The 12,546-nt window shown below is 35.3% G+C and overlaps 1 protein-coding gene across 1 annotated transcript; it reads left to right on the forward strand.

The window, feature by feature from the left end:
• Positions 1 to 6,638: 6,638 nt before the first annotated feature.
• On the forward strand, positions 6,639 to 12,293 carry LOC139840914 (glutamine--tRNA ligase-like). The gene is made up of 18 exons (XM_071831153.1): positions 6,639 to 6,701; positions 6,788 to 6,940; positions 7,062 to 7,117; positions 7,252 to 7,342; positions 7,428 to 7,514; positions 7,618 to 7,815; positions 7,905 to 8,003; positions 8,106 to 8,237; positions 8,350 to 8,486; positions 8,601 to 8,700; positions 8,799 to 8,894; positions 8,977 to 9,077; positions 9,174 to 9,285; positions 9,377 to 9,463; positions 10,839 to 10,968; positions 11,065 to 11,154; positions 12,007 to 12,125; positions 12,216 to 12,293. The coding sequence occupies exons 1-18, from the start codon at positions 6,639 to 6,641 to the stop codon at positions 12,291 to 12,293; spliced, it is 1,929 nt and encodes a 642-aa protein (XP_071687254.1).
• Positions 12,294 to 12,546: the final 253 nt, after the last annotated feature.

Genomic DNA, 12,546 nt, shown 5'->3' on the forward strand with positions numbered 1-12,546 from the left:
CCGGAACCCTTTTAAACTCACTGCTTCTGTCCAAAACCTACTGACCTGATGCTTCTGGAACAGACCAGTAGACCTGGGCTGTTCTAACCTTGATTCTTAGATAGAACTTTTCGAGTAGATAACTTTTCATATAGGACTCGTCTCAATCCGAGTTACGGTTTAGGATTTATGGCCCTCCGATCGTTACTATGTCCTTTAACGTTGTGCAGAAATTTCTGACCTACTCGCACTTAGACCGTCGCCACGGTCAAACCAAGACGATTTTGCTTCTGTAAATTTTACCACACTTAAGGGACTCACATACGGAGCCATGGCCACTGGTCTCACCTTAATTCAGTAAGGGTAGAGGCCGTGGTGACTGACTGAAGTCAGACTTTGTTTTAAACTACTTTCATAAACGAAACCTACCTTACGCCTTTTGTTTAATGATGAATGATGATGACCCTTAAGACCTTAAATACATACTTTTAAACCTATTAAGACGATTTACTGACTTAGTACTATTTGACTTAGGTTGAGGACTTTCGGACCGTTTACTTGCACACCTTTACCGGACCGACTTTACGACTACATTATCATTGTGAGTTATAGCATTCCCTTTTTACTTTAACTTATTTTGGGAACTGAGAATACATACGGATTTTATGTTTTACATACTAGGCACGAGTACTTAAACTTATATATGTGTGGGTTATATAATGGCAGAAACATTCCCTTTAGCTCGGTAACGTTTAATCATTGGTTTATGAACCGGTGAACGCGAATCTTAGATATGGATCCATAGGGTTTGACATCCCCACTCGGGATAGTCGCGCTAGCAGTCAACGAGTGTTTAATACTTCGTAAACATACGCACTCGCCAAGTGTACTTTCAGGGGGTATTTTAAACGTTAAGTTAGTTACCAAGTGCCCACGATTAACATATACTTTATCATACTGTTTTGAAACGCTCTTTGTAGCACTGAAATCTCGTGGCCTACCTTACATACTGTTATACTTAAACTATAGCTCACCAACCGTTGTGTTGACGTTTTTAAGCATGTATTTCTCAGGTGCTTTAGGTTGCTTCCGCTGTCTTACTTGTCGTGCTGTAGAACCCGCTGCTTAGAGTTGTTATCGCATGACTACTTATCTTGCATTCAAACTTATTTACTTTTGAAACTATGTTATGTAACGACCTTTGGGGTCACGTACACTTATTTATTGCTTCTACTTAGCGAAGCATGCTTTTGGAATGTAAAACATTTGATGTCGGTTATGAAATCACCTTTTAATCATGAATGCAACTTCTTTAATTACAGCATATAGTACTTAACCTTGTAATGATCCTGTTGTTGATGATTCGTACACGATGGTTTTGTACGGGGCATCACATATAAGCCTTCCAAATTGAATTCAACTTCTAATTTTCATCAGAAGGGAATTGGGTATCTTATAATTAGAAATTTATGTGGACTTTAAACCCATCCCCACAGCAGACTTGTTCACCAAGTCTCTTGCCAATCCCTTCGTCAAGTGATCAGCTAAATTCTGTTGTGACCTCACGAACACTATAGAAATCACCCCATTCATGATGAGTTCACGAATCATGCTATGTCTGACACCTAAGTGTCTAGACTTTCCATTGTACATCTGGCTATAAGCCTTTGCCAATGTCGCAGCACTATCACATGGATAGACATGGGTGCTATAGGTTTAGGCCATAATGGTATCTCATGGATCAAGTTTCTAAGCCATTCTGCTTCTTTACCAGCAGCAGCTAAAGCAACAAACTCAGATTCCATCGTTGAGTTGGTAATACATGTCTGCTTCTTAGAAGCCCATGAAATAGCACCTCCCCCAAGCAAGAACACCCAACCACTCGTTGAAGAATGATCTTCAATATTGATTATCCAACTCGCATCAGAATATCCTTCTATTACCGAAGGAAACCCATTATAAGATAAACTATAGTCCATAGTTTTCTTCAAGTACTTCAGTACCCGCCTAATTGCTTGCCAGTGATGAGTACTAGGATTACTAGTATATCTACTCAGTTTTCCCACAGCAAAAGCAATATCCGGCCTTGTACAAGTCATGGCGTACATCAAACTGCCAATCACCTGAGAATACTCAAGTTGTGATACAGCTTCACCTTGATTAGGCATAAGCTTCTCACTTGGATCAACAGGGGTACTCACAGGATTACATTCAAAGCAATTGAACTTTTTCAACACCTTCTCAATATAATGAGATTGACAAATCGAAATTCCTTTGCTTTCACGTTTGATCCTAATGCCAAGGATAACGTCAGCCTCCCCCATATCTTTCATGGAGAATTTTGATGACAAAAATTCTTTTGTTAAATCAACCTGACTTTGGTCAGTCCCAAAGATTAACATGTCATCAACATATAGACAAATTATAACTCCTTTACCAGAATCATCAAATTTACTATATACACATTTATCTGCTTGGTTTAATTTAAAACCACTAGATAAAATCACTTCATCAAACTTTTGATGCCATTGCTTAGGTGCTTGTTTCAAACCATATAAGGATTTCACAAGTTTGCACACCTTGCCTTCATTTCCTGGCATGACAAAGCCCTGAGGTTGGTTCATATAAACCTCCTCATCCAATTCACCATTCAAGAATGCTGTCTTCACATCCATCTGGTGAATAACTAGATTGTGAATCGTAGCCAAAGCAATCAGCAGTCTAATGGTAGTGATACGTGCCACGGGAGCATAAGTATCAAAATAGTCAATTCCAGACTTTTGTCTAAAGCCTTGAATGACTAACCTTGCCTTGAACTTTTCAATAGTTCCATCCACCTTCATCTTCTTTTTGAAAATCCATTTGCAACCCAATGGTTTGCAACCAGGAGGTAGATCAGCTAACACCCAAGTGTTATTGCCCATGATAGAATCTATCTCATCATTAATTGCCTCTTTCCAGAATGCAACATCCTGAGACCTCATTGCTTCATCATATGTTTTAGGATCATCATCAACATTGAAACAATACGAATATTGGGTAGAAACATCATCCCTAGAACCTTCAACTAAGTATAGTTGAAAATCTGGTCCAAATGATTTAGGTTTCCTTTTTCTTTTGCTTTTTCGAAGCTCAAGTGACTGATCAACAGCCTTTTCAGAGACTTCATCATTACAATCCTTATTGATTCCATTGTTACTTGGAATCATATCCTTTGGTCTAGGTATAGATGAAAATCGATTTTCATCAAAGATTGCATCCCTTGAATCAATCACAGAATTGATTGAGACAAACTCATTAGGCTCTATTACATAGAACCTATATGCCTTGGAATGTTCAACATATCCAACAAATATGCAATCTATACCTCTTTCACCTAAACTTTTCTTCTTGGGATCAGGTAGTCTTACAACCGCCCTACAGCCCCATACCCGAAGATAATTCAAGTTAGGTTTCCTTTTATTCCAAAGTTCATAAGGTGTAATCTTGTTTCTTTTGTTAGGAACTCTATTAAGCAAATAACAAGCTGTTAACATAGCTTCCCCCCAAAATCCTTCACTTAAACCCGAATAGGATAACATGGAATTAACCATTTCCTTAAGGACCCTATTCTTCCTTTCAGATATACCATTTTGTTGTGGAGTATAAGGAGCTGTGGTCTCATGGATAATACCAATGGATTGGAAATACGATTGGTCAATGTATTCACCTCCCCTATCTGTTCTAAGTCTTTTAATCAAAGCCTTTTGTTGTAATTCTACTTCAGTTTTAAATATTTTAAATTTATCTAATGCTTCATCCTTAGTATGTAACAAATAAACATAGCAAAATCTAGAAGCATCATCAATAAAAGTCACAAAATATTTCTTGTTCCCTAAAGTAGGAGTAGCATGCAAATCACATAAATCACTATGTATTAATTCTAAAATTTCAGTATCACGATGTACATTTTGAAATGGTTTCTTAGTGATCTTTGTTAACATACACGTTTTACACTTTTCATTGTTCATGTCAAAAACCGGTATTAATCCATCTTTAGACATATCTTGCATTCTTTTAAAGTGTATATGTCCTAGTCTAGCATGCCAAAGTGTAGAATTATTTATGCTAGAAGTAGATATAAAAGCAAAATTAACATTCAAGTGATTAATGTTAAGTCTAAACATTCTATTGCATAAATAACCAAAACCAACAAACATACCATGTTTTGACAAAACAAACTTATCAGATTCAATCACTTGTTTATAACCACAACAATTTAACACACTACTGGAAACCAAATTTTTTCTTATTTGTGGTACATGAAAAACATCAAACAAACAAATAGTTTTTCCAGAACTAAAACACAAATCCACACTTCCACGTCCATGAACAGAGGCTGTTGACTCATTTCCCATATGAAGAATTGATCCATCAGTCACGGACTCGTAAGTCTTGAACCAAAATCTATCCTTGCATACATGAGTGGTGGCTCCCGAGTCAACCCACCACGCGACATCATCATCCTGCACAAAATAAGCCTCAGATATATATGAAACATAATAACTCTCATTTGAATTATTAAATATATTCTGACCTTTCGAGTTGTGGTTGTTTAAACCATTTCCCGAACCGCTTGTGCTAGATCCTTTGGCATTATTATTACCAAAAATAACCTTGCAATCCTTTTTCATGTGTCCAGTTTTACCACACTTCCAACAAGTCAATTTAGACTTCTTGTTCGGATTAGCCTTGTTATAACCTTGATGTTTACGTTTGCCTTTTTTGTCATTATTACTAGTGAACTTTTTATGTTCCACCATGTTGACAACAGACGTACCAGCAACTTCGTTGCTCTTTGGCTTGTCATTATCTTGCAACCTGAGGGATTCCTCAATACGCAGATGACTACCCAATTCAACAAGAGTTAACTCCTCCTTCTTATGTTTCAAAGAATGTTTAAATTCTTTCCAAGATGGAGGTAGTTTATCAATTATGCTTGAGACTTGAATAGACTCATCCATGTTCATCTTATGTTGTGTGAATTGACCAAGTATACGAATGAGCTCATTTATTGTTCCAAGACCGGTCTAGAATCGACCATCTTGTAATTATTAAAATTACTCACAAGGAACTTTTTACTAGAAGCATCCTCAGACATATACTTGGTTTCTAAACAGACCCATAGTTCTTTAGAAGATTCAACATTTAGGTAAATATCAAAAAGGGAATCAGCCATACCATTGAGGATTAAACCTCTAGCGATGTAGTCATCGTTCTCCCACTTGCACCTTTTTCGAATTTGTTCAATAGTGGCATCATCACCATGATCTTCAGGAATTGGTGTGCTGAGTACGTACACCACACTCATGCTGCTCAGAAAGAAGTGCATCTTCTTTTGCCATCTCCTAAAATCAATTCCCTCAAACTTATCAAGTTTGGAGAAATTCGCCGTCATGTGTTTCATCGTAGCCGCCATCGATTATAACGAATAATTACTTTCGATTGTTGGAGGTTTTATTGAAATTTCGTGTAGGGTAAAATAATCGATAGCCGGATAAATCACTGAATCGTGGTATCACTTTCCGAAAGTAATTATTCGACCCTTATTGCCTGGGTTACACGAATATCACTTTGGGATAAGACAGAGATTAGTTCTTGTTATTGGCAGTAAACAAGAACTCTTTTGCATAAGAGTATTAAGGTGTTTTTCGTATATCTTATTCTCATAAATGATAGTCCTTATTTATAGGCACCCAAAAATAAGTATTATTCCACGATGGAGATGTTTCACTAACTAATTTCGTTTTCAAATCTAAAACAAATCCTTTACATAAAGTTGTTTGTTTTATTTCCAACAACCAAATCAAGGAAATCGTTTTCAAATCTAAACAAATCCTTTACATAAAGTTGTTTGTTTTATTTCCAACAACCAAATCAAGGAAATCGTTTTCAAATCTAAAACAAATCCTTTACATAAAGTTGTTTGTTTTATTTCCAACAACCAAATCTAGGAAATCGTTTTCAAATCTAAAACAAATCCTTTACATAAAGTTGTTTGTTTTATTTCCACGATGGAGATGTTTCACCTAGTGCAGGAATAATACTTCCGTAATCACTCAAATTTGTGATAATGGAAAACCACTTTCGGGTCCGGGCAATCTATCACTTAATGGGTGTACACTCCGTACCTCCTAACCCGTTTACAAGTGTAGATTAAATCCCTCAATTACACTAAATTTCCAACAAATTTTTTATATTGTAAAACAATGTCACGTTTTTTTAGATAGTTTCATGTTAAATTTCACGGGGAAAGATATGCCAAACATCAAATAATTTTACCTTGGGGATGACGTTTATAAAAGCCAGCCGCCATTCCCGCCAACAAATGAAGCCTTGTACTCCAAGATTTAATTCAAGGAAAGTATTTCATTTTATATCAACTAAGCAGAATATCATATTTTTGCTAAAAATACAAAGATATATCGCTTACCTTATATAATGAATAGTTGACAAAGGCTCATGAATATTGGTACTCCGTATTTTTTTATTCTTATTTTCCAAACGTACGTACGTGGCAATACCTTCAAATTCTTATTCAAATTCTAGGGTTTACACGAAATCTCAACAATTTCACGATAAAAAAAATACAAAGAAGATCGAAGTTCTTCAACGTACAGATGGCATCTGAAGAAGAATTCAATCCTTATTCACTATTCCCTTCACCAGAGGATAATTATAAGGTTGTTGTTTTCGCTTTTTTAGTTATTCACTCTACGTTTTTATCATACACTCCGTTTTAATTAGTTTATTTCCGTCTCGATTCTAGGTGCACACTGAAGTTAGTTTCAGTGATGGACGAGTTTTGCGAGCTTGCAATTCGGAAGAACAACTAGAAAAGCATCTCAAGGCAACTGAAGGGAAAGTTGTTACCCGTTTTGCACCAGAACCTAATGGTTATCTTCATATTGGTCATGCCAAGGTATAGTAACTTAATTTAACTGCTATATTCTTTTTGTACTTTAAAACATACGTATAATATAATTTAATATAGGATCCATCTTTTATATTATTAGTGTATGTATGTATATCTATATGTGCAGGCTATGTTTGTTAACTTTGGCCTTGCAAAAGAGAGAAGTGGTGACTACTTCCTGAGGTATATTATGCATTACTTACTTATATTCTTGATTTATTATTATATTTTCTACGTGTTATTGGTTTTATTTGTACTTTATTTGGCCATGTGAACATATTATTAAACATTATAGATATATCTAAACATGTATGCAGGTTTGACGATACTAATCCTGAAGCCGAGAAAAAAGAATATTTTGATCATATTAAAGAAATTGTGGATTGGATGGGGTGGAAGCCTTGTATGGTAAAAATTTTTAATACTCATTAATAATAAACTCATTGCCCCATTACTTTACAGTTAACATTTCATTAAATTTTGATATTTGCAGATTACTTATACTAGTGATTATTATCAAGAACTATATGATTTAGCAGTGGAGCTCATTAACAGGGGTCATGCTTATGTTGATCACCAGGTCTTAATCACCACACACCATTTGTCAATTGCATCTGTCCTTTTTTTCAGTGAACAATATAACCTGATACTTATTTTTTTTTTTTTTTTTTTCCTTTGTGTAGACTGGGGACGAGATAAAAGAGTATAGAGAGAAAAAGATGAACAGTCCATGGAGGGATCGGCCGATATCGGAATCACTTAAACTTTTTGATGATATGAAACGAGGTTTGATTGAGGAAGGAGAAGCTACGCTTAGAATGAAACAAGATACGCAGAGTAACAATGGTAATATGTATGACCTCATTGCATATCGAATAAAGGCAAGTGTTGTAACAAACATATTATTATAATTATAATAATAATTAAGCTTATCTGACCTTTAATTAATACTCCTTTCATTATTTACCAGTTTACTACTCATCCGCGTACTGGAGACAAGTGGTGCATCTACCCAAGTTATGATTTTTCACACTGCATTGTCGATTCTCTTGAAAATATCACACATTCTGTATGTTTTTTTCTGAACCGTTCATTCTGTTTTTGATGCAACTTTTTCCCCTTAATTGTTTTGTTTATTTACTGTTATACAACCATTTGTTGTGTTTTACAGCTTTGCACACTTGAATTTGAGACACGGCGTGCTTCATACTACTGGTTGCTGGATGCACTTGGCCTTTACCAGCCTTATGTGTGGGAATATTCGCGCTTGAATATCACCTACAATGTCATGTCAAAACGTAAGGTACGTATGTGATTAATGCAGTTTTATTAAGGTAAGTGTAAATGTCTTATTTGCTCCCTGTAATTGGTTTATGTATATAAAAAGTTCATTACATATTTACATATATTTGTAGTTAAATCGCCTTGTGATTGAGAATTATGTGGACGGATGGGATGATCCTCGCTTGATGACATTAGCGGGGTTGCGGCGCAGGGGTGTCACGTCGACAGCAATAAGCACTTTTCTTAAAGAAATTGGTATTACTAGAAGGTTGTTATTTACTTATTTAGTACTAGTGTTCATCGTTTATGTTTAAATATGGTATACATTTATTCATTTATTTTAATTTCTGAATGCTAATGCTAATTATGGCGTGGTTTGCAGTGATGGCACCATGATACAAATGGAACGCCTCGAGCATCACGTACGGGAAGAACTAAATAAAACAGCTTCTCGCACGATGGTTGTGTTACATCCACTTAAGGTAATTCGTATATTTATATTTTACTATATGATAATGTTAGCATAATTATTTATGTTATATTACGTTGATATACTAAGCTCTAGTAATTATGATTATAGGTTGTTATTACCAATCTTGAGCCCAGTTCGGTGATACACCTTGATGCGAAGAAATGGCCTAATACCCCGGTTGATGATGCGTCATCTTACTACAAGGTTGGCGGTAACTTTGTATACTTACAGACATAATATTCAATTTTATGGGGCATGCTGAAACAGATTTACTGATTTTTATCAGGTTCCATTTACAAGTGTTGTTTATATCGAGCAAACTGACTTTAGATTGGAAGATTCGAAAGATTACTATGGGCTTGCTCCTGGGAAAACTGTCATACTCAGGTGCATAATAATAATGCTTATATAATGGTCAACAATTTTGGTCAATGATGATTGTAAAATAATGCTAATAATAATAATAATAATTGCTGCATGCAGATATGCATTTCCTATTAAGTGTACTGAAGTTGTTCTTTCTGAAGACAAACAGAGTGTTGTTGAAATTCATGCTGAGTATGATCCTTTCAAGACACGTACAACGAAACCAAGGGCAAGTCATACTAGCATTTTTTTTTTTTTTTTTTTTTTGATTAGATTATAAATAAGTTGCCTTAATTAATGAAATCTTGTTATATATGCAGGTTATTCATTGGGTTGCAGAACCTTCTCCTGGGGTTGACCCACCGAAGGTGGAAGTTAGACTATTTGAAAAACTGTTTCTTTCTGAGGTATGTGTTTTTAGTTGGTGATTGGAGAGCTCCTATTTTGTTTTAAAATAAGGTGGCAATTTTGACCCATTTATTTTTGAATAGGCCATTTCTTCGCATCAAGAATGAATGCTAGTCTTGACCTAAACGTTTCGTTTTACAAAGTGAACACAAGTACGAAAACAAACATTCTACGTACGAGTTAGAACAGAAATCCTCAAGTCGAATTATCATTAGTTACACTTGTAGGGTGTAAGTGAAAACTTATGTTGTGTGGCCATGCGGGTTTGATGAACCCTCATTTGGATGAATGAAACGTATTTTCGGGATATAGTGTAGGTTCTAACACTATGATGCAGAGGTACTATTTAGTTAAGTCTTGATAATTAGGTGCTGTGATACAAAAAACAACTTTTAGAATGTAAACGATTTGGATAATCACTTTATACTAAATCTTGTGGTTCAATACAATATACTTACTAAACCTATGATTTCACCAACGTTTTCGTTGACAGATTTTCTATGTTTTTCTCAGGTTCTTGAATGCTAAGTGATACATGCTTCCGCACTCTACTTTTTGATACTTGCTTGGATGTCGAGTATACATGCATACATAGAGCGTCTTTTGACTTACTTTAAATTGTGTCGCATAGGTTTCATTTGTACTTTAAACATTGTAATGTAACTAGTCGTTGAACTACTTTTGTAAACTTTGAAACATCCTTACATTTGAAATGAATGCGACATATTTTGATCAAACGTTGTTTTAAAGACTTATGACCATGTAACGGGACCTAAGTAGACGACGCCGTCAATGACGATTTTGTCGGGTCGCTACAGATGGTATCAGAGCATTGGTTGTAGGGATTTAGAGGTCATTGGTGTTAACCCAAGTCATAGGGTACATTGGTGAGTCTAGACTACAACCAGCATATAGACTTGAAGTAGGACTTGCTTGACTACTTGTGCATTTATACTTGAACTCTTCTATTCGTATCTAGCTTCTATTTCATCTTAATCTTACGTTGTTTAATTTGATTGACACGCCATCTTGACCTTATGAGGTAATGTCGAATGCACATATGAATTGAGATACACTTTTTTAGCATAACTTTGATTGGAAAAAGGTGCCAATTTTGACCCATTTATTTTTGAATAGGCTGGCTGATTATCTCTAACAGATCAAAAAGGGTATAATAATGAAATAATAGTTTAGATAGAATGGGTAGAACTGGTTAGAAGTTACCCAATATGTCAAGTTATATCTTATTTAAACAAATTACATCTTTATCAAAAATAAATTATTTTAGCTTTCATTTTGACTCATTACCCAACCAGTCAAACCCTGACTTATATGACACGATGGTACTCTAATCGTTTCTCATGCTGACATCAGAATCCTGGAGAACTCGAAAACTGGGTTGATGATTTAAACCCAAAGTCTAAAGTGATAATCCCGTGTGCGTATGCTGTACCGTCCCTTCGAAATGCTGAGGTTGATGACAAATTCCAGTTCGAAAGGCTCGGTGAATTTTACAACCCTCTCATTGTTTCGTTTATTTTCACTTTTTGATTGTTCTATTTCTTGTTTTTGACATATGAATTTCTTGTGAATTGTACAGGTTATTTTGTGGCTGATAAGGATTCAACACCCGAGAAGCTCATCTTTAACCGGACTCTTACTATTAAGGATGGTTATGCAAAGCCTGGAACTAGGTGAGTTTATTCTACAATGTTTATTTAAAAATGGTGTTCTGCAACTGAGAAGTATGTAGTGGGCCCAAGTCATTAATTTCTACTTAACGATATGTTTCTCTATATAGGTAGAATTGTTGTTTTTTTGTCACTTAAAATTGATCTCTATGTAGAATACATAGAAACATGGACACATTCCCAAACAGAGGCGTATGAAAACATCAATCAATTAATACAAAATAAAAGTAAACAGCCCTCGGTATTTTAAGGAATTAGCAGCCACCATCATTCAACCTGTATGTCTGATAAGTCATAGTTAGAAAAGACCAAATTGAAATTGATTTGATCCTAGTTTTTGGAGCGTACTAAAATTTCGTAGGTTGGTATACACAGCTTAGTCTCTACACGTTTTCTTTTGCATCAAAAGTGATTAGTTGATGTTGAAAGGGGTGACTGATAAGCATTCATGACTTTTTACCCTTGAATCGTCCCATTTTTTCAGTTTTGGTCCAAAATAAACTAGCAGTCTGAATTTGACATCCTTGATTTTTGATCACTCATCTGTGGAATGATATCACCTTGTGAATTTTCATAATAATATTTCTAGATGTTAATCAAGGTTTAGTCAGTTAATTCTTCATTTAGGAACTAGCCAATTGTGAAGATGATTAAACAAGATTTGATTTTGTATAACTTGATGTTAATTAACTCAAGATGATTAAACAAGATTTGTAGGAGAGCTTTTACCATATATGTATTAATATATAGATATATAGATATGTAATACCTATACTATGTCACAAACACATGGTAGGCCCACTATGAGCAAAATAAAGTGATTTATAATTAAATGTAACAATTACGTGTACCTAGGACTCGCATCTCCACTTCTAAATCTAATGAGAAGAAGAAGGGCAAGTCTAAGAAGTCGGCGGAAGGTGACTCTTTGACTCTTCCCGATTTGTCGTCAGTTGATGTTGAGGGTAAGGTATTGAGTTTTTTTCATCCAGATCGGAAAAGGTATATGGTTTGCTAAAGTAGAAGGTAATTGATTAGACGTTCAACTATGTGAAAGAAGGTTAGTGTAACTGTGGAGAAGCTTGGTAGGTTCATGGATAGTGTCGAAGAAGTTGTCGGCTACTCGGGTGGAAAGTGATTCGGTTTGGCTTCATAGACTTTGATCATTTTTTCTCGATTGGTGGGGTCGTTTATGACTTTTGCTGTGTGTTTTTAGTTTGGTTGGTTAGTTTTGGTGAGTTTGTTTTAGTTAAGTTTGGTTGTGGCTTATCGTTGTCTTGATTGGTTTGGTTTCCGTTTTGATTTTCTTTCCAAAGCTGATCGAAAGTCCGTTCATTTTTTATGAAAACCCCCTTTTACATTTATAATTCTAGTGTTTTTGAGAGAAAAAA

This window comes from Rutidosis leptorrhynchoides, chromosome 4 (assembly GCF_046630445.1).
Source record: "Rutidosis leptorrhynchoides isolate AG116_Rl617_1_P2 chromosome 4, CSIRO_AGI_Rlap_v1, whole genome shotgun sequence".
NCBI classification, from domain to species: domain Eukaryota; kingdom Viridiplantae; phylum Streptophyta; class Magnoliopsida; order Asterales; family Asteraceae; genus Rutidosis; species Rutidosis leptorrhynchoides.

What these genes read in the sequence shown, in the direction of transcription:
- LOC139840914 (XM_071831153.1), top strand. Translation starts at nt 6,639, where the DNA reads ATGGCATCTGAAGAAGAATTCAATCCTTATTCACTATTCCCTTCACCA. An exon ending in TTGAAAATATCACACATTCT is followed by an intron (nt 8,004 to 8,105) that starts GTATGTTTTTTT and finishes TGTGTTTTACAG; the next exon opens with CTTTGCACACTTGAATTTGA. An exon ending in ATGCGTCATCTTACTACAAG is followed by an intron (nt 8,895 to 8,976) that starts GTTGGCGGTAAC and finishes GATTTTTATCAG; the next exon opens with GTTCCATTTACAAGTGTTGT.